At 43.1% G+C, this 21858-nt stretch overlaps 1 protein-coding gene across 6 annotated transcripts in view; it reads right to left on the reverse strand.

The window, feature by feature from the left end:
• CREB5 (cAMP responsive element binding protein 5) overlaps positions 1-21858 on the reverse strand; it is a 386139-nt gene that overhangs the window by 106361 nt on the left and 257920 nt on the right. Inside the window, exon 1 of one of the 6 annotated variants that reach the window (XM_010971501.3) lies at positions 21098-21103. The exons of the other annotated variants lie outside the window; for them this stretch is intronic. Within the exon in view, the coding sequence (XP_010969803.2) occupies positions 21098-21102 (5 nt within the window). The 5' untranslated portion in view covers position 21103. Of the gene's footprint in view, positions 1-21097; positions 21104-21858 lie in introns of those variants that run through there. 6 annotated transcript variants of the gene reach the window in all.

A 21858-nucleotide genomic window follows, 5' to 3' on the forward strand; every position in this document is an offset into this window, starting at 1 on the left:
AATCATCGAAAAGCAACTGAGTACCTCATATGTGTCAGGCTCTATACGCTTTCATTTCAGAGGGGAAAACTGGTTTGGCAAACTGGGTCAGTTGCATAATAATCCACTTACAAATGTCCAATTGGTGACAATATGCTGATAAACAAAGCAGATGTGTTTCATGGTCTCTTCGAGTTTACCATCATAATTACAATTATAATTCCCAAACATAACTCCTTAATGATTTTGAGTGATTTTTGTTAAACATCTCTGCTCCCAACTAGACAATACACTTCCTAAGTCAGAGACGGTGTCTGCTTTGTTTACCGACGCAGATACTTCTGAAACTTAAGAAAGCACATAGATACCCGGTAGGTGTTTAATAAGTATTTCTTGAATTGATGAAAACGTAGATATAATGATCTCTTCAACTAGCATTGGACATTGCAAGTACAGAATTCAATAAATTATCTCTGCTTACTAACTGATTTACAAGTCATAAGTGAAACTCCAGTTTGTATTAATGGCCTTATATAACCGATTTCTATTCTTGAAAAGCATAACTGGTTACCTCCAAGGTAAACTGTACTTTTTAATCAGTGTCCCTTAGGTTGCACTCAAGCTTTCAGATAGGCCCATTTATTTTTGCATCAATTAAATCAATTTCCATTTGAAATTATATTTTGGGCATTTTATAAGAAAAGGCTAAGAATAATTCAGTAACGCTCATCTGTCTCTAATCTATATAATGTTTTAAAAATTGGATGCCTGACCTGCAGTAAGATTGCACTTTCTACAGTTCAGGGCTCTGGGCTCAGGGGTACCAGTTACACTCATACCATAGACAACAAAACGTCTCTGCTTTGTACTGACTTACTGATACTGACAAGAACATTTTTGTAATCATTATCACCAGGAGTGTCAGACGTTAAATTCACCATGCAAGATAAACTTGGGCCTCTTTTTTAAAAATCAATTTTTTACTACTGCCGCCTTTATCTTATAGGTGTAGTATCAGATATCTTGGAAATGTAACTTCTTTTTCTTTAAATGAGAGCCTGACTGCGAAAGAGCCAATGGTAGTAATAAAATGTCATGCAGCTCACAGAGCCGCATCCTGCTGGAGCCTTTGCTGGGTTTTATAGCATATATGCTGCCTCTCCTCAGGCAGAGGAGATGTTTACTAGCACTTTCAAATGTTTTAAACAGAGAGAGTAGTAATAGGAGGAGAGATGCGAATTTATGGCCATCCTGTTAAGACTAGCAAATCAATTTTTTTTCCTTCTTTAATGACTGATTTCTGCACCATTAATCTGAATTAGTCATGCAGTCAGCCTGATTCACTTAAGCTAACCAAAACCACGGTTGGATTGATTTCTGATGTACTATTGTCGAAAAAAAAATCCGATTTCAAAATCTGATATTTTTTCCTTGTAAAGAGCTAAAGGACTCTTTATAAAGACCCTTTAGAAAAGACTCTAAATGCCTGAACAGTTTGGATTTAGCCATGGGTCAGACTTAAAGACACGAAGAGATGGTTTTTCAATTAGCCAATAACTTCCAGGTTGCATCAATTATTCATTAAGTTACACTCAGAAGAGGCAAGTAAATGCAGATCAAAAGACGTAAAATAAAAGAAGATTTTGAATGCAGTCTCAGATAAACGATATGTATCTATCTGGGCTGGTAGGGGGAAACTTTTTCTTCATAGAAACATATCTCTAAGTAAAATGTCTCCCTGTTTGTGAGTTGTTAACACACTTCCTCCTTACTTCCTAAGGACAAATAAGTAGCCCTCTGATTATGAGCTTGTCATTTACATGTGACTGCTGCTTGCATTCACTCACCAAAAATGAATAATTCATGAAAACATTCACTAACACACTTGCCTGGATGTTCTGCAGAGGCAGAGAGCTCCCTGAACTTAGAGGCACCCCCTGCCCCCAACTCTAAGTCAGCAATTCGGTTTTGAATTCTCCTGGACTCTCAGCTTGTCAGTTACCATATCTTAATGAGTAATTTGTGGTGGAATCTACGCTGGTACAATCTCCCAATACCTATGTTCCAAGTGGACAGCTTAGTTTGGCCGATGAATGATGGAAGCTCCAACTGCAATACACTTCTGCCAGAGAAAATGGAAGAGTTCTTGAAAAGATCATCTGGGCAGTCTTTACTCATCCTTGCATGTTGCAGGGCTCCCCACTAGGTCACCCTCACTAATGCCTTTATCTAACCTCTTCCTGGATCACGAGGCAGGGTCTCTTAGGCAGTTTTCAAATACCTCTCCTGGGAGACCAAATTTATGACATGCTTCACCTAGCCACTTGCCAGGATTATTTCAGCTCTTTAGGAGGAGGTGATAGAAATTATTAGCTCCACAGAAATACTGTCAGGGGAGGGGATGTGTCAGTGATGCAGGAATGGCTTTGAGCAGCTGAGATGACACACACAGACTCTGCAACCTTCGGCTGCTCAAAGCCCAATTTCTTGAGTTCTGTTCTTAATGATAAAGTACGTGAAATGCTGAAGGGTAACTTCTTCTTTAGAGAAACACAGACAAGGAAAGAGACACACTGACTCAAGGCTTAGCAAACTCTTCACCGGGTGACACCCTGACAGACAGCTGCAAATTCTAAACCATGTTTAGATAAACAATCAGATAAACAAAAACCATAGGATAGGGTGCCCGACATCCTTGTCGGGCAAGGACTGTACATCATGGCGGGAGGGAGAAGAGGACGGTATGGAGGACTTGGAGAAGGTTCTAAAGCAGGGGAAATACTCAAAGGCCAGAAGGGGAGATCTAAATGGAAAAGTGAGAGGAACAAGAAGACTGGGAGCTGATGATGACGATCTTCAAATTACCAAATGCCTATATTCAGAGAAGGGTGACCAGTTACTTTCAAACCCAACTGAAACAGAACCATAACAGTAATAAAACAGCTGCACATGGGATTTAAGTGAGAAGAAAGAATCTCTCTCGAAAACGAATTGTGTCAAACAATTAAATGGCTTACTGAGGTTTTGGAATTTCCTCTTATTAGGCCCTTAAAAAATAGACTCGTCCCGGTCTGGCAGGGTTTCTAGGCAAGAGGAGGAGGAACTGGCAGACCTCTCCGTGTCCTAAATTAGGTCTATTATTTTCACTTATTCCAGTCAGAGTGGCTGACAGAGATGACAGAGGTGATGCTGGCTGCCGTCGAGAACCAGTGAATCAGATAATTCAGCCTGTGTGACTGACAAGGCACAGGTTTGAGTCGCCTGCTGGTCCTGCCATGGACCACATGTATGTGCCCCATACCGATCATTTAACTTCTCTGTATTCTCATCAGCAAACACAGGGCTATCATAACCACCTCATAGGTATGGCGTGAGGATGATTTGATACTCATACATGGGATAATATTTTGCGTGTGCTCAGCCTTTGAAAGATGATCAATGTGTATTTTGTTCAAGACATGTCTCGTCTATTTTAGAAAATAAAATTATGGCTAGTGTCATTTTAAAATACAAAGTAAAGCTATAGTCTCCTAAATTTCAGGGTGAAGTGGTTTGAGGAAAAGACTTAGAAACATCCAGCCTCTCTGAGGGGTCTGAATGTCTTTTCCATCACTGGAATCCCTGGGGTATCCTGGTGCATCATTTTCTTGGAGAAACCAGTTGATTTCTCCAGTCCAGGCTAGGCTGCTACCTGCTGTCACAGCATGTCCCAGTCTCTCCCTTAGACTGCAGGGTGAGTATTATATGGCACTGAGCTCAGCACATAGTAGGAGACTTGCAGAGGTTTGTTGAATGACTTAATGAGGTAACATCACTGTACATGGTCTCTCACTTCCTGGCAGCAGTACCCCCATGACACATCCATGATGAGCCTCTTTTTTAAGGGTCATGATGACTTGACACACTGTCCTGAAGGGACAGTCAACTTATGATTGACTTGAGCAAGGCGGGTTGAGGGAGGGGTGGAGTTTCTGGGAAATTTGTGTGTCTTCCTTGTGTAACCTTTCCTGAGCTACCTTTCAAGTTCTTCCACTTTGTAGGAGTACTTATCATGAAGCTAAAATGATACCAGTCTGAAACACTTAATAAAATAGTAGCAATAAAGTTCATAATAATGATACTTGGCATTTACTTTGCACTTTGCATCCAAGGATCTCAAAGGGTTTTGCAACTAGGCTTTTGCTATTTCCAAGGCTACTCATGGGTTGGACACACAAGCCAAGAAGCCGCTGCGCATAGCTTCCCTTTGGACCAAGTTGGCTCTATCATTAGGCTCAGAGACTGAGACTGTGACCATACTACGTGCATAAACACACCCACTACACACAAAGACCCACAGACATCAGACATCTACATGCTAAAAGGCAAAAGGGATAAAAAGATTTTTGGTCCCAAACACAATTTCACCTGTATCAGTCGGGTCAAACCCTGGAATGGCACGCGGTTTACATTTTGATAGACTTGTTTTATTGTGATATTTCTTTCAACCCCCTTCCCAGTGTATTTATAAAAACAATTGGAACATCTGTGTCTGTTCTTTAAAGGCATGAAGTTTTAAAGGGCTTATTTTTCCTTTAAGTTCATTCCGGAGGAAATTTTGTTTAGGTTTAAATGATTAGTTAAAAGCCACACAGGGGTTTCTGTATAAAGCATCTCTTCTAAGGCACTTTTCCCTTCCCTGGTGGCCTTGCATTTTGCCAAAGAGAGTGACTTGCTCAGTTTCCCATGTTATTCCCCAGACAGTCCTATTTCTCCTCCCAAACAAATGTGGTATTTGGGGTTTCAAGTTTAAATGTAATTTGGTATCATTTCAGATGTCTTCCTACAGCTTAATAAACATCTTCCCCAGAGGAACGCAGGGTCTGATTTTAATTTGTGGTAGGGTTATGGTCACAGTAAATGTCAATTTTAGCTATCGACAGTAAGTCCCTACTAGAAATAGAAATAGAAAGTGACTGACAGTGCATTTAAAGGACACGTGCCACACTGTGCTCGCTCACAGGAGTTCACTTTTCCCCCAAGAAATCCCTTCACTGATCTGTGACGACAGCTTGGTTTCTTCTCAGGCTCCGGAAAATCAGTCGCTCACCAGAACAGAGTGTGTCAATCTGAAGATCACAGAAAGATACAGCAAAGTAACAGAGCCATCCATGGTACTACTTTGAATCTGAATATTCCAGTAAGCGTGTCAATTTCTCAGCCACTGGTTTGCCTGGTGATCTTGGGCTGTGTCCTCAAGACCCCTGAGTTTCCGTGTCTTCATGTGTAAAATAAAGTGGCTGAGCCAACAATCTTCACGGACATTTTTGACTCTAAAAGTATGTCATTAGATATGATCAGGACCGGGTAACCTGAACTAATGAAGAGGCCTGGAACTGTGCAGTTCAGGGAAGTGGCACGTAAGTTGTGAGTGGGTTTTCCTCAAAGCTAGGGACCAATGAGTAGTTCATTACTGGCCTCTCTTGGACATGCTCTTTCCTTTTACAAGAGGTAGGCCCCAAAGATGCTCCGGGGCAGGTAACATTTAGCCAAGTAGGGCGGGAACCACAAGTCCTGAGGGGTAGGCCAGTGGGGTGGTTTCTTCTCACATATGAAAAATGATCCTTTTTATTAGCACGAAATAAAGGTTTCACTCTTCCGTGCACTAGAGTTAGTCACTTGTTATTAAACAGAACAATATTCTTTGGGAGAGGTAGGGCAGGTCCCCAGATAAGCAGTTCTGTTTTTCCACTGTGGTGCCATCAGGGCATTTGGGGCTGGTATTAAACAGGGTATTCTGAGAATGACAGAAAAATCCTCCAAGTCTGTATCTTGCCAGGAAAAAACACCTTTTCACTACTGAGGAGTAAATGCTACCTGACTCTACCTATAAAAGAGCTAGTATAACATTCCCCAATCACCTATGCTGGGCCCTGTGGATGATCCTGTCTGTGGTGCCTGGGATGGTGAATTTTATGTGTCAACTTGACTGGACCATGGGATGTGCAAATACCTGGTTAAACATTATTTCTGGGTGTGTGTGTGTGTGTGTGAAGGTATTTCTGGAAGAGATTAGCATTTGAATTGGTGAACTGAGTAAATCAGAATGCCCTCCCCAGTGTAAGTGGGAAGTGGGCATTAGGGCATCATTCAGCCTGCTGAGAGCCTAAAAAGAACAAAAAGGAGGAGGAAGGTTGAATATTTCGATCTCTCTCTCTCCCTCTCTCTCTCTCACTGCCTGACTGTTTGAGCTGGGACATCAGCCTTCTCCTTACACCATCAATGTTCCTGGTTCTCGGGGTTTTGGACTTGGACTGAAACATGTACCACCAGCTTTCCTAGGACTCCAGTTAGCAGATAGAAAGGCATGGGACTTCTCAGTCTCCATAGCTGGTGTGAGTTAACTTTTTATAGTAAGTCATATATATCTTCATAGCTTATTGCCTATTTGTTCTTTTTTTCTGAAAAACCCTAACTAATACAGTGCCTCCTTTTCAGAACCTTTTCCCTAGAAAGTATTCTGTATTTCCTTAAGTATTTTTGATAGGAGTGAATTAGTAGAATCAGGCATTAACTTCCACATCCTTCATCCTCTACTTCCAATCATTCACCAGGTTCTATTCACTCCACCCTCAAAACAGACCTGGAATCCATCCACTTGGCTCCAACCCCACTACCAAGAAAGATCCTAGTCCAAAACACCATCTTCTCTCACTTGGTTCTTCCGACAGTTTCTACCTCCAGTTTTGCTCCTCTCCAAGCGAACCTCTGCATTGCAGCCAGAATGATCTAATCATGACGTTTCCCTACTCACCATTCTTCCATGGCTTTGCTCAGCATTTAGGATTTAATAAAATCATCCTTGAAGTGTCCTACCTCTCTGCTGTCTGTAGTACTACTTTCCAACCTGACTTGATATGTTTCACCCATCCTGGCTTTCTTTTATTTCCTAGAATGTGCCAAGCTCTTTCCTACCCTAGGACCTTCACACATCCTACTGCCTTTGCCTGGAATGCTTAGCCATCTGCTCTTTTGTTGACCAGCTCTTATTTACCCTTTAGGGCTCAGTTTAAATGTCACTTTCTTAAAATTTTCTCTGACCTCCAAATTAGAGGTGCCTCTAATTTAGAGGGTTGCATTAGCTCCATGTGCTTTTCCTTCATGCTATTTCTAGGAATATTTTTATAGGTGTGATTATCTACTTAGTGTCAGTCTTTCCCATTAGACTCCTATCTCCCTGATGGCAGGAGCTATGTATCTTTTGAATCCCAGAAGTAAAGTTATTCTGATTCCTTTTAACCGTTGGGAAAATCTGTGCTTACTTTCTGGAATAGTTCACTCCATTTGGATAAAGAAGGAGAAAGGAGAATACCATAATACAGCTGGAAAGATTTCTGGAAGTTAAGAGGATTGAGCCAATGTAAGTAAGTACCAGGGTATTCACCTACGTGCTATTGGTAATAGATCTTTCTACCTTTCTGAAGCCTGAGGATATTACTTTTGAAAAGCACAAAAATAAAAATACCAACTGGAAATGTTCCTTCCAGGGCTTATAAGTCTTTGCTTTAAGTTAATGTTGAAGCATCCAACTGTTCTTAATGACAGTTACGTGTTTTGTTTTCCCATTTTTGCCAATGGTTTCAATTGTCAAAGTTCTCCAGAAGGGTCAAAACCCGTAACTTTTATGTAAGGTTCCCAAGCATCAAATATATATGCCAAGCAAACTTCTTTAGTTAAAATAGGGCCTGAAGAACTATAGTTATAAGTGTCTCGGATTACTTTCCTTATAAGGCAGAAGACTGAAAAAAGATCTGCTCGTTTTTTACTCAAAAACAAAGTAAACAAAATCAGTGATTTCAAAGTCCAGTGTGGCTGAGAGAATTCATTTTCTTAATATGGAGTGGGCGCAGGGGTGACAGGAGAGAGTGGACATACAAGAATGACTGTCTACTTGCAGATTTCTGGCAAACTCTCTGGCCTGTTGGTCCACAGCCAGTGTTTTTTTTCATAAATGAATTCCACATCTTTATTAAGTTAAGTATTTCTTTTTTTTTATTATTTGAAACATACTTTAAATATTTTGTTTTATGACGTCCTGGAAATTGATACAATTCCTTCCAGATCAAGGAAGATGGAAAAATCAATTACTTTTTTTTTTTACATTGAGAGTGATTACACAAAAAATTATGCCCCAATTTAATTTATCCATTACTATGCATATCATTTGACGTCATGTGTGAACAACTCAAGACAGCCAGAATTAAAGGTGTCCTTCTGATTAGATGAATCAGTTACTTTTACAGAAAAGCCCTAATGGTTATCAAACAGAAATACATCCCCAATGTGAGTTGATTTGTAGAAGGTTATGTAGTTAGAATTACAGCTTTTAAATTATGATTAACTTATAAGAAAAATCCCTGCAAGAACAAACCAAAACGCACCAGAAGCCCGATGTGAACTTCTAATGTCAGATCCTTTACACAAACAAGTTACAGTTTGTAATCCAGAGAATGAATCTGTCAGTATTTTATCTGACATGGATGGAATTTCAAAGTTGGCCTATTTACAGATGAGTTAATTGGCTTTATCCAAAAATGGAGGAATTTTTAGGACCATTTAAATCACGAGAATTGTTGGCTCAGAATGCAGAGAAGGGTTCAGGAAAGGATCTAAGCCCAGCCCTTAGCAGGAACTGGAGTTGCCTTCCTCACTCTTCAAAACCAAGTTCTCAAAACCTCCTAATGGGTTTCACTGTTTTCTTTCCAGTGCTTATCATCATCAGGGAACCACACATTTGCATCCCTAATGGACCCTTTTCAAAAGTGTGTTGACATTTCAGTAGGTTTTGAATAGCTCTTAAGGCTTCTCCTGGTGTGGGCAGGTGCCCACACATCTCCTTATATGGGTCTCAACATATAGACTGCCTGCTTTACTCGCTTTTTGTTTTAATCCCTGGGAACCTGTCTTAATTATACTCTTAAAAAAAGTGAAAACTCAGAAGTCGGATGACTCAGAAAAGGAGCATCTAGCTGGATCGCCACATGCAGGGCAGTGTCTTAACCATCTCTGCGAACTCAGGCACGAGTCAAAAGTCTCATGCCTCGTGTGGTAAATTCACTTTTTCTGAGCTTCTATTTTTATTGAAAGGAAATAGATATAAATAAGACCACGAAGATAAACATAGGTTAGGGGAGAAAGTTGAAATCCACCCGGGAGCTCATCATCTGAGCAAAGCTCCACTACATTTTACTGCTCGAATTTCCTACCAGGGCCAAGAACCCCAAGAGGGCCTGCGGGGGGGGGGGGGGGGGAGAATGGAGGCGGACGGCTTCAGTCCCACCTACTTTCTGTGGCTTCAGTAAAAATACAATCCAACAGAAACACAACTAAAATTATTTTTCAAGTTTTTTTTTTTTTTAAACATTTACTCAGCCCCTGCTACGTTTCAGGAACTGTGCTGGGAGCCCAGAGTGAATAAAAGACAATCCCTACCCTTAAGAAATCCATCACTTGGTAAGGGAAACAGACAAAACATGGAAGTCAGTGCAGGGTGTAAGGGGAGAACCGCACCCCCCACACCCCACAACTGATATCTGATACCCTGGGGGTTTCGAGGGAGGGCTCCTAGGAGAGGAGACACATGAACTGCTCCACAAAAGATGAGAAGTTAGCCCCGTCCCACGTGCACACACATATGTGTGTGTTCATGTACATATGTGTGTGTGTGTGAGAGGGACGGGGGTATTGGTGGCAGGAGCTCTAAGCCAAGTTAACCGTCTGTGCAAACAGGCTGTTGAAGTACATCGACACAGGTCAAGAAGAGATTAAATAATTACTGTTGCTCGTAGCTTAACCTGAGATGAAAACAATCTCCTGGGTGACAACAATCCCCATCTAGAAATACATGCTATCTGATGTGCGTCCATCCAGCCTGATCCCCTGTAGATGACCAATCGGGGATGAAGATGACTACATATATTTATAATTTTTAAACTGATTATCTAATATTTTCAGATAGATGGCTGAGTTACAAACAAAGAGAACTATTTGAGAGATCCTGCATGAATCTGATCCTTTTTGAATTAGAGGGCAATAGGATAACAGGGGGGAGAGAGAGAGATTTGGGGTGAGTGGCAGGGAGGCACTGGAAGCGCTGGGCAGGGGCTCAGCACTTTTCAGAATCAAAGGAGCTCCTCTTGGCCCTGTTGTTCTATACTAAACTGCTTTGGAAAAGGTAAAAATGGAGCCAGAATTTGGCCCTACTTTTTCTGATTCTGAAGTCTTCCAAGACAGGAAGCTTGTATCACTGACTCTTCTCTCCAGTATTCCTAGTTTTCATGTATTTTTTACTTTGAGCTCAATAAATATAAACAGGCATTAGATTGGAGGGGGTGTATTTTAACAATCACTGCTATGTAACATTTTCACTGGAGGTACTGAAAATATTTTTTTGCGTTTCTTGTGACTTTTACTATCCCTTTTGGGTTCTCCTTTTGCAACAAATTAATTTGAGTTCCTGGAGAGGAAGGTCCAACCTCAAAACGCTGTGTCAGATGCTGTACTAACAAGACAATAAATAGATTTCTCATTACTTCCAGCATAGAGTTAAAACATATAGATTTAAAGACAGCATAGCTTTTTTGTGTGTGTGGTCTACATTGACTTGAAACCTTTTGAAAAGTACACTGTTGTCCCCTCATTTCTAAATCGATATTGGCAGTCACTGAATGCACACTTTCTTTCAAAGGAACAGAAAGGAAGGAAGGAAGCGGGCAAGCAAACCTTGGTCATCCCGGCTTAAACATGAAAATGAAACAAGGGCAGAAGACAAGGTTGCTTCACAGAGCAAATGGCCCGCCCCCAAGCCTTCTCATCCAGGCTCCCTCCCTGACTCATTCTGCGCAGCTTGTGCAAAACCCCCTCCTTCTGTGCTCTCGGGTGTGAGAAACGAGAGTGGCAAAGTGTCAGCCGGCTTCTGTCAGGAATAGCTAGTAAAAAAGATGGGAGGGCACTGAATACCTAAGATGCACAAATCTCATAAGATAATCAGTCCCTGGGTCCGTTTTCTGTTGCTCCTAAGTTTCCTCAAGCCAGCAAAAATTCTGCCATGTGGAGAAGGTCTCATAGAGCTGACTAAATAAAGAAGCTGTAACAGAATTCAAGTTTCCAGGACCATTCCTAGCAACTTGAAAACCTCAACCCATGCCCTGCCTCTATAATATATAGCATTTCCACACTGTGGCTGTTTTAATAAACCAATGGATATTTCCCTCCAATCTGTTTGCTTTTAGGGGACTTTTTTTCCCTGTGTCTCCAAAAAAGCTGGCACTATAATGTCAGACAAATGACTAGAATAACCGCGTACTGCTCTAGGCACCAATGAATAAAATATCAAATACTGCATATCCCAAGAGTGTATTATTCCACTTAGAAAATGGTATAATTGACTTTGGGTAGTATGGGGGAAAAATCCAAGAATCTTTGAGTTGTGGGGTTATTTTCTGGTAATTGCCTGACTTGAAACTTTAGTTTGTCAATCAGACAGTTCACCTAGCCCTATAAATGTGGGGCTTGTAGGGGGGATGGGTTGTGGGACAGTACTGAAGGAGAGCTGGGGAAATGGCTAAGCCTCACAAGCCTTTTTTCTTGTCAAAAAGTTGTTGTCAAAAAGACTCGCTATTATGTCTGGGATGGGTGAACTCCGTGGCATTTTGCATTCAGTTAAAACGTCTCAAACCATTTTTCAAACATTTTGAGGTTTGGCAAAAACCTGAAATCCATCTTGCCAAGCACTTTCCCCCCTTAATTCTTAAACCCATGTGTCTTTCAAGGGAAATTTAATCCGTATGTTTCTTATTCATTTACACTTAACTCATCAAAATGGTGTTTTGTAAGAGCTATTTGATGTTCAAGAAGTCTTATGAGCTTCTCTTTTTATAAGTCTGAGAAGCCTTTCTTTCTGAGAACCAGAAAATTGTATTTTACCAGCTGTAAGCCAAATGATTTGAGCTGTGTTAAAAAATCAAGAACCTGCTGAATTTAGGAGGCAGGAAAATAGACACAATGACATAAATAAACGTCCTCACATGTCTGCCTGCTCACACACCACCAGCGGCCTTTTAAACTTCTTTCCCTGAAGAAGCCTTTCTCCTGAGGCCTAAAAACAAGCCATAAAGCTGAACTAGGAAAGAACTGCAGTCCTACAGCAAAAGTTCCCCTTGATTCTGGAGATCACCGATTGCAAACTCCTAGCTCAGAATCAATGGAAGTAAAACTTGAGGTGTTCCATTAGATAAATCTATTACCTAGGAAATAAAATAATCAATCGATGCCAAAACAAGAAGGGACTTATGAAATTTCGAGTCTAGTAATATTCAGATTGTGTTCCGAGGACTTCTGGGTGGAGGTGAGGACATGGTTAAAGGAGGAGCTGGGGGCCCATCAGAGGCTCTCTTTTCTATACTGGGCTTGAAGATTTTTTTTTTTTTTTAAGTACTCTGAGGGTAAATTCAGTTTGAAAACAAATACCTTAATTTTATATGAGGACACTGAGGTCTGGGGACGGCATCCTGGAGCTGGCACAGAGCTGGCAGCACAACCCCGGTCTCCTGAACCTTGCCCAGCATTCCACTGACCCTTCTGCTGTGCCAGTGCTTTCTGAACTCTGGCCGCAGCTCATCAGTGGGTCAATTAGTGAGAAACTGGTGAAATCAGTTTAATCTGATGTGACTACTCTTTTGTAGAATATGATATCCAAGAAGTTATACGCAGTAAAGCTTAAGCACTGTTTCATCAAACTCTTCACACACACACCTCCACCCACGTACGTAAACGTATACATGTGAGTATACTGGGTTGCGCTATAAAGTATGTTTCTTACTGTTGTTCATATCTGAAGAGTTTCAAAACCCCTCTACCATACAGAAACCATATTTCTTTGACTGGCAGTTCAACCAATGGCAGGTTTCGATTTGCCTCATTAAAGACCACGTGGCTGGAAGACCTGGCAGGATGACCCTTCTCACTTCATGGAAGCAATCCTAAGACTCACCAGCCTATCTCACCAAACCGACTGAATACAGATTAGGAGAAATGAACAAAGAACAAAAGTGTGGTGGGGGAGGGGTGGGGGGGACAGATACCTGGTGAAGAAAAGAGGGGGTCATATTCATCTTCAGATGATTTACAAACTGCAAGAATGATTTCTGACTTGCATTCAGTGCAGCTGCATAGTGCAAGATCCAGACACATCATACCAGCATTTCTCCAAAGTGCATTTTCCAAGCACTTAACAATCAGTAATTAGTTAGAAACATCCTTTCAAGGTCGGGGGGTAAAATAGTTCATCTCCACACCACGGAGCTTTGGAGACTTCAGGGAAACAGAATAGTGCAGCACCTGGATAATTACTAGGGGGAGATTAATTGGGTTAACTGTCTGTGAAGAATAGTGATCAAGCATTATGAAAAATGCTGCCCCTGTCGCACTGCTAGATGTCAGTACCGGTGTCCTCTGTGCCTAACAGCTGAAAGCTGCCTCCATGGGAAAGGATGCAAAGTCATTAAAACAACTATGAATTACCCTTTGCTCTCTCTCTCTCTCTTTGTCAGAATCGTAATGAAGTGACAAGCTTCTGTGGTCACAAAGTGCCCAAGTCTCTCTGGGATTAAAGTGCAAAGAGGGGTTGGGTTGGGAATTGTGGTCTAAAACTGTTCCCTAGGTGGGGAGGGAGGGGGAGGAAGCAGCAGCGGGTTTCAGAGCCCAGAGGTCACATCCTGCAGGTGGGTGGGTGCTCGTTCTGGGGCAGCTTCCAAGCTCTGTCCTCATCACACATGCACTCAGTACAGCGAGGGCTGGTGCAGGGAGAGGGAGGGAGAGCCTGGTGGGAAGCAGAGAGAGCCTGACTCCTGGACATTTACCCCATCTCCCAGATGGACTAGGGACAGTATGCCCCACCCACTAACTAGACACCAGGGAGCTTATGGCTGGAGGCAGAAAGCAAACTATCCAGACTGCCTCCCCACCCCTCCCTCCAGACCAGAGGGTGGAGTCTTTGCACAGCCTGAAAGACTCCCAGCTTCTCCAAGCCTGCCGATGGCTCCTCTACGCCCTGCACCTCTGAGACTGTCTTTGTACTCTCCCTACTGCACCATCCCCAGGAGCCAGAAAGAGGTTCCTCAAAGGAGGACTAGGAAGCATAAGCCTGAACAAGAAGATGCAGTTCCTGGCTCCAAGGAAGCCAAGACCCAGGGCAGAAACATGCTCCTCATTGCACTAGAGCCAGGTCCTGGCACTGCCACCAAATACTTTTATGATATCAAATAATTTGGCATGATTTTGGGTGGCCTCAGTTTCTGAATCAGTTAGATGAACGGGTTGGGTTGAAGGGTCTCGAAAGTTCCTGCCTCATCAATGCATTTAGAATGACAGGATTATTATTCTACTGCTAAGGAAGTTCTGGATGCTGAGAGTACAGCCAGAGCAAATGCCATCCCTTGTGACCTGTACACTAGAGCTTCCTCTTCACCCTCGGCGGAAGGAGATGGCAAAAGTCTGCCTCATTCTGAGCTAAGGCAAGGTCTGAATTAAGAAGAATAATTTGGCTAGAGAGAAGCCACTTTGTAACCCATATTAGGGTGGATGCTGGTGAGAGCAAAACTAAAGGTGAAAATGCAACTCGAGAGTAATTTACATGTACATTTACACTAAATGGGTTTATCATAATTGCTGTTATTATGATTAATTCCAGAGGAATTAGAGGGGATCAGCCCTTTATCGCAGAGTGTTGCTGAGCTGACTGCAGTACTATGATAAATAAGAAGGTCGAGAAGAGGCAGATGCAAAAGAAAAATTGCTTTATGCCATCTAAAAAAGAAATCTACTACTTAATGAAAAGGCTTGGGGGAAAAAAAAAGACACAGCTTTTCCTGGCTCTGAAATAAACTGCTTTACAGTGAGATCTTAAACCTCATTTTCTGGCCAAAGAGATGGTCATATAGAACAGAGCCAACGTGGTGCTTCTCTCTTTGCCTCTCCTCCTGCCCACAGTCTCCTTGGCATTCTGTGACTCACTTCAGCTTTCTGGGAAGGAACTGCTAAATGATCGTGTTTCCCTCTACACTACTGATGCCCCAAATATACCATTATCCAGACTTCCAAAAAAGTCCACTGGTTCCATTATTAAATAACTAACATTTATTGAATATTTACTATGCTAAGTGCATTACAGCCATCATCTCGTGGGCTCCATTTCATTGATGAAGTAATTAAGGCTCAGAAACTTTCCACAGATCGTCAAAAGAATCACACAGTTGCAAGTGACAAAACCAGAATTTGAACACAGATCTGTCTGACTCCAGAGCGATGTCCAGGGCACAATCATGCGGGCCGTACTGACTTTGATTAAACAGGCTCCACCCCTGCAAGGAGCCCATTTGCAGCCCTTCCTTAGCAGTGATACAGGCGCCACTGAGGGCAGAGGGGCAGAGCCAGGGGGGTCAGCCAGGCCCACACTGCTCCAGGAGGCCCCGCTGGCCTCTCTGCCATGTCAGCACACGTATCCAGCTCCACATGACTTCAATTCTTTAGAGATCTTTGGTTTTAAAAGTGCACAGGCTCCTAAAACACAGTAATTCACGTTAGGTATTCCAGCTTATACAACACAGCCTCTTGGCCCCGTTTTCCATCTCCCATTAAGATGAGTGATTGAGCCTATGCATTAATAGATACCTTGGCATTCCTTTGAAGCCTTATTACTGTTTTTTTTTTTCCAGGCTTTGCTGTTTTGGACACATCCAGTTCTATTTCAGTCATTAAGACAGCAAGGAAAAAAAAATCATAAGGTAGAATTCAATTTTTGGTATCTTGTGGAGGAAAGGAAGACTTTACTGATAGCTAGATGTGTCTTGGCTATTGTATAACCACCATTGCAGTCTCCATAATGATTGCGAACTATTGATTAATTCTTCTTGGGTGCAGCGTTGCTTCATCAATCATTAAATAAGCTCTCCTGCCAGGGTAGGCACAGGAAAAAGAGATGTATGGACTTGTTATAAAGTGTACGTGTACTGTGTCATGGACTTTGGAGTGCTAAGTCAAGTTGATTTCAGTTTTCAAGGATGTAAGCAGTCCAGGAAATGCTGTGGTTGCAACCCCATTTCATGAACTACACACCTCTGAAAGCACCAAGCCCTTAGCACACAATTTAATCAGACGAGCAATGTCTGTTTAAAATCACCAACTTAGATTTGGACCACAGAATTTTTACTGGCCGCGCCCCCTTCATCAATGCCGCCACTTTCCTTCCACCTCTGGGCTATTCCCCACATCCCTGCGACATGACCACTGGCTCGTGTGCTCCCACACATCTCTCCGAAATCCAATGCAAAAGGAGTCCCCTTCGAAGGTCAGAGGGCAGTGAAAACCAAACCAAAAGAGAGCAGAAAGTGTTCAATCCACTGCTTCTATTTTTTTGAAATGCCTTTCCAGATTTGCCCAGCATACTTTCTGTCAGGCCCACAACAGTGCTCAATCTCAAGTCCACCCTAATTGCTGCTCCTGACTGTTGACCTGGCCCTCCTGACCAACGCGTACTGAGTAAAATCCCAGACAACACGCAGCTTGAGACACCCTGGGGCCCATTTCCAGCAGAGACTTGGGGACAGGAGAATGGAACCTTTGATATGTCTTGGACCCCTGCGCCATTGACCAGTCCTACCAACTTCACCATCATAACCCTTGCCACACTGGGGAGCCCCTTATCTTCTCTCCAAAACACTGTTTTTACCACCAGAAAAGATATGTGAGAGGAAGTAGCCAGCTGAAAAGCACCCAACTAAAGACGTGCATTACACACATATGCTACGGCAGGTAGAAATTCTCTTAGTCAAGCCTGGAATGCAATCCAGCTCTCACGACTGAATTCACTCATCTCCATTTCATTCCATTTTCCCATTCACAAAGGCACAGCTGAGCATGAATGGGGACATGAGCAACTTTTTTTCCAACTTGCTTTGTTCTCATCTCTCCCTCCACTCAGGTGGCTAGAAATCTGGCAGATTTTATCAGCACTAGTTCTCACCTTACTTTAGTCAGAACAGTACTTTTACTTCTGTTTCTAGTGCCTGACTTGATCTCAGACCTGCTTGATTTTCTGAATAAAAAGGTGTAAGAGAAGACAGGCTGGAAAAGGAAGAAACTTGAGTGATGCTGGGAGAAGGATGTCCAGGTAGAGACTGCAGTCGGTCACCTGCACAGAGACTTCGGCCAGGAGGACCCTTTCCTGCCATCCTCACAACAGCAGCCACTGAGACTTGATTCCAGTGACCTCACTGTACGCCAGGGGCCTTAACACAGGTCTCCACCCTCACAACTCCACGTGGTAGGTATGGTTACCCTCGCTTTACAAAGAAGATAGAAATGATGGCACAGTGAGGTTAAGTGGCTTTCCAAAGTCACACAAGTAGTAAGTGGAAGAGCAACTTGCACTCAGGCCATTTGACCCCAAAGGCTGTGCTCTTCTCAGGGGCCCCTATACTACTTCTCTGACCAATAGCTGCCTGCCTTCCTGGTGTTGTCCCCTTCCCGCATGCCACAGATGTGTCACCGGAGGAAAAATGCTGGCCAAGACAGAGAATGATGAGTTCAGCACTGACTTATGGTTACTTAGGCAGGGACAGTAGGCATCCCTCTGCTCTGTGCCTGGCAAACAAAGGGATTAGATTTGTGCCTCTTCTGTTGTGCCATCAAAGCCCTGCTTCCCCCTTCACCTGCTAATACATGAGGCATAGCTTCAGGGACCCCTGTGGAGGACAAAGCTGCCACTCAGGCCGTGCCCCAAGGGACTGTAAAACAGGGACAATGTCACCGAGATTGCCCACTGACAAGTACAGCCATCAGGCCCCTGATGGTCCTGAGGGGGAGGGAAAGTTTGTTGGTGACAGCAAACTAGACCTTGTGTGGACTGGACTCAAGGGGTTAGAGTTTATGTGAACTATGGCAAATCTGACCCTCAGTTTTCACATTGATAATAAAACCAACCCAGAGACACACATGCACAAATGAGTACAGGTAAATCTAGGAAACGCTGAATAAGAGCAGTGGATTGCAGCAATGTCAGTATCCTGGCTGTGACAGTTACTACAGCTCTGTCAGATGTCACCAGTGAGGGGAATTGGGTAAAGGGTATGAGGGATCTGTGTACTGTTTCTTACAAATGCATGTAAGTCTACAAGTACCTCAGTAAAAATTTCAATTAGAAAACAACAATAATCAAAACAAAAGCTCCAAACCAAATAAAACCAACACCCAACAGTGGAGCTAATGATCCTTACCCCCTGGGTTACCTTGGGGAGGGAGTGACGTAAACGTAAGTCTGACCTAGGATCATGGCTGGGCTCACGCTCCTTGCCTGACCTGTCAGTCATTTCGGGATGTTTCTGATTATGGGTGAACACCTCAGAGCCAAGTCAACATAAATTGTAATGCTCTAAAAAAAGAAATCAGTCCCTCTTTATTCCTGAAGAGTCTCAAGCACACACTTGGCACTCCTCAAACTCTGCACAATGACTAATAACCTTCACCAGCGGTTTCGTTTCAGTTCGCGGTAATCCCTGCCCCCTCCCCGCCAAATAGGCATCGTTGTGATCTTTCCCTGTGCACAGCTAAGCTGGGTCCATAAATACAGACTTTACAATAAGGCTGCTACCCTGGAATTTGGCTGAAGAATAGGGATATTGTTTGGTAAAATTATCTTTCTAACAAGCACATATAGTTTTGCCTTTCAAGTTCTTTGAAGATTTTAAATAAACTTCAATTTCATCTAAAAACTTGAGTTTATGTTAAAATTACAGAAACATATCAAGGAGTTTTGCAATCTTTGGAGGGGAGATAAATTCGCTAAAAATACTATTCTGAATATAAATATGGGTGAATGAAACATAAATGCCTCCTGCCTTTTTAGCAGAGTTTTATGCATCTGAGGGACTTGTGAGATCTTTTACAGAGCTTACTGTACTGGTAGGCTCCCACTTGTTATTCTGCCACTCTTTTTGACACTCACCTAGGTAATTATCTCTCACTGAGAACTCCTTTCAGGATGCATGTGGAAACTAAGAATTTCACAAGAGGAACGTTCGTGCCAAAAAGCAAAATCAAGAACCAACCTTCAAAGTGGAGAAAGACATGCTCCCCTTCGCCCTCCCCCATTCATTTCTTTCAAGGCACTAATTCAAGTTGAATTCAAATGTACTTTCCTCTAAAAAGCTATGCCAAATACCTTTTAGCAAAACTTTTACAGAACACGGGCACAGACACAGAACTCTTGAGCTGGAAGGGACTTCAGAGATCACCTTAGATTGGTTCCACACGGGGCGGAGGGGGCTTGTCGCCCACCTTGTCTGCTCCCTCATTTTGAAATGAAGCCCAGATGCTTCAAGGCACTTGCTCAAGGGCGACAGGATTAGCACTCAGGCTTCCTGACCTCCTCCACATCATGCTGTTTCTTCCAAAAATTACCTCCCCCTTCCTTCCTCATTCCATCTCTGCCCCAAAAAGGAGGGAAGAAGATCCATGAAAAGTCGTGATTAATTATATCCAGAACATGCGTTAACAAATAAACACAAACACCTTGCAGGTGCATGCCCCATGACTCAATATGCATCCAGCTGTATGACGGTCAAGACTGAGCCAGGGAAGTTTGGAGGAGCCAAGAGTCAGGGGTTACCCTCTCACTGGGCTGGCTCTCCACTTGTGGAGGGCTTCCTCCGAGAGATATCTAATAATGCTGGGTGGTTTCAGAAAGCATTCAGCCCAGACAGAGCATCACAGCACTAAACATATTTTATGAAATGCACATAAATGTGGTAATAATTTTCAAAACATGAAAGTCTCTCTCTCTGGGTACACTGGATCCTTAGAGCATTAAGAACGCCATTGTTTGTCCCTCTCCCTGTTTATTTCGTGTTAATTCCTTACTCAAGAATATTAACTAGTTCTTTCTAGCCAAATCAGTCCAGAAGTTTTCATCATCTCTCCCATGACCGCAGAATATCATCTTGAAAATAATTCAAGGACATACAAGTTTTAAGGTTAGCCCCAGATTCAGCTGTCCCGTGAAAGAAAAGAAAGTTAAAATTAACGGCTGCTAACGTGAGCTGAAATAATAGGGGAAAGACTGTAGTTACTTTTGAGGGTCGTCATCTATTACTTTAAAAACCAACAGTATATTCTTAATAATAAATGCAATAGCACAACTCTTCATAGTCAGCAGCACACACCAAAGAGTTTTCCAGGTATTTGCAATTCACCAGTTACACTCAAAAAGGCACCCCCCGACTCCCACCGTCACTTCATTTCGATCTTTTATGAAAAGACACAACCATTCTGAGCCATTTAAGAGAGAGAGAGAGAATCCTAGTGGAAAATAATACACAGCTGTGATAATATCATGTTTTTTAAAAAAAAATACTGTAATATAGTTTTACTTTTAATAATAAAAGATAAAAAAGGGGGCGTCTGTGAATAATTAGAGGTTGTAGTCTGAAGCCAGTTACAGTCACTGCAATTGATAATAAACTGAAAACCCCTTGAGAGCAGGTAAATGCTTTGCAACCCTGACCCCCTTGCTCTCACATTACTTAACTACCCTGCGGTTCTTGCATTACATCACCATTCAAGCGATTGGTTCCTGCATTTTAACTCTCTCCCTGTCTCCTCCGATTAGGAACGACACCGCAGCAAAGAAACTTCGCCCGAGTTTGCTCTTTCTCGCTTTGCTCTTTATTTGTGGCCCCTTTGCTCCTGTCCCTCTGGCTCGCTCGACTTTGTGTGTTGGGGGGGGGGGGTGCGCGCGCGCAAGCGCGAGCCCAACTCAGCCTCAGCTCAACTCATTCAGGTCGCTGCTCTACTAGAACAAAAACTCTCATCCCAGTGAAAAGAAATGCCTCTTCGGGACCAGAAGAGGAGCGGAGGCGCTGGGGAAAGAGGAGAAGGAAGAAGAGGAGAAACAAAGACGGGCAGAAAGGGGAGAAGGGGAAGGGAAAGAAGAGGACGCTGACGAAGACTCAAGGAAGGACGGCGGTGGGGGGCCCCCCCAAAATTCTATAAAATTGGAAAAAAGAAAATAAAATTAAAAACAAACCTCATGGACATCACTGAGGCTGAATTCCCTCCTGAGGTGCAGAACATGAGAGCTCTGGAATGAGTGTGTGTAGAATTTGAGCCAAAGCTTAACTAGCCTGAGTGAGTCATATCCTTCCCACTTGATTCCAGGCCAAGCGATGATGTAATGTGCTGGCCCTTCTCTTGCGCCCGGCTCTGGCTCTCTCCTCCGGCTCACTCGCTCTCTTTCTCCTGGGCTCGCCCTCCTCCCCCTTCTCCTTTTGAGCTCAGTGCTGGTGAAGTCACCATTTAAATCTGGCAGAACTGAAGCAAAAACTTCAATGTAACCAAAACAGCCCCAGGCCGAGTTCCAGACTCAGGGAGCCTTAGTGGTGCAATTGCCCTTAGAAACGAGTAAACAGAGCGGGAAACAGTACCGCCTGGGGATGGCCCAACAGCTGCCTGGGGCTCGGAGAGGAACCCGGAGTTCTGCCGGCAGGGGTCCACTGGTTCCGATTAAAAAAAAAAATGCTGCTTAAAAAAAAAGTCCCTGAGTTTGGAGAAAGGGAAACAACAGTGGAGACACAGGCAGCGGCGGAGAGGAAAGGGTGACAGAGCAAGTGGGAAGGATGGAGCCTGGTGACCAAGCCAGGTCGCTGGCCCAGGCTTTCTTCAGAAGCAGGTGACACATTTCTATGGCCCACGGTCCTTTTGTTTTCTTGGAGCTGGATGGGATTTTCTGTCGCTCAGTGCCAACCACCAGCCCTCCAGAGAGTGCCCGCCCCTGACCTCCCTGTCAGC

This window comes from Camelus bactrianus, chromosome 7 (assembly GCF_048773025.1).
Source record: "Camelus bactrianus isolate YW-2024 breed Bactrian camel chromosome 7, ASM4877302v1, whole genome shotgun sequence".
In the NCBI taxonomy this organism is placed as follows: domain Eukaryota; kingdom Metazoa; phylum Chordata; class Mammalia; order Artiodactyla; family Camelidae; genus Camelus; species Camelus bactrianus.